The sequence below is a fragment of the Ctenocephalides felis genome, unplaced genomic scaffold (assembly GCF_003426905.1).
Source record: "Ctenocephalides felis isolate EL2017-DRISC unplaced genomic scaffold, ASM342690v1 CF-g0.4_SCAFFOLD_03331, whole genome shotgun sequence".
In the NCBI taxonomy this organism is placed as follows: domain Eukaryota; kingdom Metazoa; phylum Arthropoda; class Insecta; order Siphonaptera; family Pulicidae; genus Ctenocephalides; species Ctenocephalides felis.
This window is the reverse complement of record NW_020539485.1, coordinates 1-4369: the sequence shown is the minus strand read 5'-3', so window position 1 is coordinate 4369 and position 4369 is coordinate 1. Positions and strand designations below refer to the sequence as shown.

Below are 4369 nucleotides of genomic sequence, written 5' to 3'. Positions count from 1 at the left end.
TTGGTTTATATTGTTTAAGAATATTTGATTGCACAATAAACGAAGGAATAATGTTCAAGGTGAAGTGCATAGGTCACATACTTATGAATAAATTATTTTTAATTTGTGAAATAATGTCAACGATCATGCTTGTGCTTAATTTATTTTTGACTTCTATTTTAGAAATGTTTGTGGCATGACGGCGATGATAATGCTATAATTGTATTTTGTCTATAAATAGCAAGCAATTTTACTAAATTAAATATGAAACGAATGTATATATCTGTGGCACTTTATGAAATTTTGATTTTAAATATATGACATATTTTAAAAATTATTGTCAAAACTTATTATTTTGCATACTAAAAATAAAAAAACATCTGCGAGACTAAACATTCTAATTTCTATTACATGATCAATCAGGTCACACTTATCCATTTTGATTAACATACAAGATTACAAATTACAAGAGAGGACTAAAAACTGAAAAGTAATTATTATCCAGATAAAAAAGAGTATGATTAGTTTGATTATTATATTGTAAAGAGTAAAGACAAGATACGATATAATCTTGTCAAAGTATAATACGATTCAATCCATACTCTTCTTTTATCTATGTTTCAATCATTCAATCGACCACGAATTCAAAATTCAATAATGCCACGACTACTGCAAGAATTTTGTATTACACATTACATATGTATTATTTGCAGAATTTTGCTTTAATATTTGATATCAGTTAAGGTTAATTCAAAAAATAAATCATATGTTACAAAAAAGCCTCTAGATTCAAAAAGTTTTGTTGGTTGTCTAGGGACGGTTTGTTTAATGTCAAACTGAAAAACGCGTTGTTTAAATAACTAATGAAATTATGCATTATATTGAAAAGTAATAAATATTATTAATAACAATAACAAATAGAAGTGATATTTATCATATGATATAATTAATCAAGAAGATAAATCACAGAATAAATTTTAGTTTCGCCTCCTTTCTATCTCTTATTACCTTTAATCTCTCATCGGGCAATACTATTTTATTTAATGTCTTGTTTTGGTTTAGTTTCGGTTTTGTTTATTTTTTATTAATGATTAACTTCTTTTTATTAATGATGCTAATTATTTTATAATAGTTGTTTACTATATATATTCAGATTTATTATAGTTTATGCTGAGCAAAAGAATTTTTTATCTTAGATGATCCATATTAGCTTAGATTTGTCTGCCACGTAAAAATTAAAAATAACTTTGCAATAATTGATATCAATGAAAATGGAAAATGACAGTAACAGTAATGAAGATCGCATTATGTATTTACAGCAACGGAAAAAGGCTTTAACTTTATTATTACAAGAAAAAAATGAGTTGTTAAGAAGACTTTGCCTACAAGAGGCTGACATAACTGGTGTCATACCTTCTGAAACGCCAGAAGAAGTGCCAGAGGCTCCGCCAGATACGAATTATTTAAACGATGCCAATGTAAATTTAACTTTACGTCGTAAAGTCGAAACTGGGTTTAAGTTATCAGAAAATTTACTATGTGGCAGCATAAGCAATGAAGATGATGAAGTTCGAAAATTACTTCTTGAGAAACAAGTACAAACGAGCATTGCAGAAGCAGCTCTTCACATGGCAAATAACTTATCTAATAATAAAGCTGTGCGCAGGAAACACAGACATATGTATAAACAGTCTCAAGAAAAACTTGCTGGCATAAATGAAACTCTGACCAGGAGAATATCACAAATTCCTAAAAGTAGTTCTCTGGAAGTTGACCTACAACATAGTACTTCGGCAGAAGAAAATTTCAATACATCACCAATCATACGTCACAATAGTCACCAAAGCACAAGCAACAGGCATTCTGAATTCATTCCCGATAACTATTATTTGCAGCATGCTGATCATAATACTAGCTCTTTTAAAGATATTAATAGATATACTCATTATAGTCATGGTGATATGCGTTATGTAATGCAAAATAATGAACCTCAAATATCTAATATCGAAGACAATATTGTGGCTCATAACTATTATATGAATAATAAACCAAATATACATTTACCAAACAAGTATAGAAAAAAGCCTAGACCACCAGTTGATGATCATTCAGTAAAACGAGATCAATTAAGTTTGTCAAAATATAATATAGATAATCAACAAGTGGGATATGTAGACCAATTACAAAATCAAATTTCAGACTATAGAAATACAATTGCATCAGATTCATTTTTTACATATCCCAGAAAGGATCATTATCAAAATCACTTTGATGAACCTGTAAACCATAATTCTGAATTTTTCTTTGAACAAAACATGGCCTCAAAAACAATGCAAATTAAAAATAAACCTTCTTATAATGTCAATCATCAGTCGGAAAGGAATTTATTTGGTAGTTTAGACCGCCGAAAAATTAATATATCCCCTATGGCAAATGAAAATATTAGAGCAAATCAAAAAATTAAAAATTCTAATCGTTCACATTCTATCGGAGAATTAAAAATGGCTGAAGATGTTACTGACAATATATCTGTTGGTTCTCATAACAGTGGTAACACTCTAAAAGAAAACAGTGGCATGAAACATCATTAGATGAACAGCCTATTTCACCAGTGAAACAGAGAGCGAAAACAATCAGCCATCCATATGATGTTCCTATTAATGCAAATTATAACGATAATTTTAGAAGTTCAGTACATGGTAAATATAATTATGATTATGTGGACCCACAATATCTTCAGAGTGCATTACCAAATCAAATTGATGGTTTATATGAAAAGAATTTTGTATATACAGAACCTCCAAGGCCTTCTCCTAAATTCATACCTTTAAATGTAAATCAAGCACAAACAGCGACAGCAACAGCAAAACCAGCCATGCCTTCTCCAACACAACAGTATTACGAAGGTAATGGTGACATCTTTCCAAAATCGCCCAAAGAAAACATTTAAATTCTCTTCCACCTAAAAACTGTTAATGAACAACCAACTAAGCAATTTTTATCACCAAGAACGGTTCCTGTGGAATCGCCAAAAAATATAGAAGTTGTATCCCCAGGAACGTGGTGCCCTTATAAAGAAGTATCAAAACCTTTTGAGATGTCAGATTTTTATAAATATTCTACAAAGTTTAGAAATAGACAAATGGATTGTAATACTAATAAACCACCAATGCCCAAGCCACAATCTAATGTCAGTGCAGAAATCAAACCTCAATACTCTGAGCATTTAGAATCTAATTCAGATCCTATTCAAAAGGGAGTTTACCAGCCTTTGAGACCTTTAAAGTGCCAACCATTTTTAATGCAGAATCATATATTGAAACCGGATGACTAACTTATGTAAGTTAATAAATAAGTTGAGTGTATAAAATAAGTTTATTAAGGAAAACAAGGATACTGTGATCAAAACACATTTTTTATCAATTTGTCCACTAAAAAACAATAATAATTTCTCATGCACAGAAAAATAATGGATCAAATTTATTTAACTTTATTATTACATGTTTTGAGTGCATGTTATATTATAAGACTAATTCTACCATCATTGCAAAAAAAAAAGCAACTTTTTAGTTCATCTGCACATTAAACAAATTAATTTTGTTTACTTATAATTCATATAGCATTTCTTGTTCTGATTTTTAGGTTTATTTTGGCAAAATGTGCCTATATTTAAAACAATGCAAAACAATTTGACCAATTAATTCTCAAACAATATAAATTTTGAATGCTTTGTGATGATGTATTATAGAATATTATTGAGCCAAATTATCATATTTATTTGAATTGATGAGTACCTTTGATATTAATTGTTATTAATAGCTTTTATTATTAGGTTATTTCATTTTCTATATTATATAATTCAATAATTATAGTATTTGAATTATAATATAAGTGCCTTTTTTATCATTAATGCTAATGTAAAATAATTATATATATATATAAATGTATATAAAAATATATATTTTTTAAAATATGTTGTTCTTTTTTCTTGTGGTAAAATATTATGTTAAATATTCAACTAATTTTAAAAGATATTAAATTGTTCATATATATAATACAATTAAGATAAAGAATAATCACATACTTCTGCATTTCAAAACATTGCACAACTCGCTCAGTGAACCGTGAACCGCACGAACGATTATATATATACAAATATTTTCAGAAAATTTAAATATTGGGGTTTAATATATATTAGACCCAGACAATGTGTTGTTTTTTATATATCCCCAGAAAGTTTTGCTAATTTTTGTTTTCATTAAAGTCTACCATCCTCTCATATTCATAATCTTTCATCATATATGCTGGATGGTATTTAATTTGACCATCTGTTGTAATAATTTTAAATGTGGATTCGGCACAGTATTACTTCGGGAGCCTAAAGATGTAT

General features: G+C 28.2%; 1 protein-coding gene across 1 annotated transcript; it reads left to right on the top strand.

Moving 5' to 3' along the window:
• Nucleotides 1–1250: 1250 nt before the first annotated feature.
• Nucleotides 1251–2929, top strand: LOC113382152 (asparagine-rich protein-like). Its single transcript, XM_026620700.1, has 2 exons — nucleotides 1251–2529; nucleotides 2571–2929. The coding sequence occupies exons 1-2, from the start codon at nucleotides 1251–1253 to the stop codon at nucleotides 2927–2929; spliced, it is 1638 nt and encodes a 545-aa protein (XP_026476485.1).
• The last annotated feature ends 1440 nt before the right edge of the window (nucleotides 2930–4369 follow it).

What these genes read in the sequence shown, in the direction of transcription:
- LOC113382152 (XM_026620700.1), top strand. Translation starts at nt 1,251, where the DNA reads ATGGAAAATGACAGTAACAGTAATGAAGATCGCATTATGTATTTACAG. An exon ending in TGTTGGTTCTCATAACAGTG is followed by an intron (nt 2,530 to 2,570) that starts GTAACACTCTAA and finishes AAACATCATTAG; the next exon opens with ATGAACAGCCTATTTCACCA.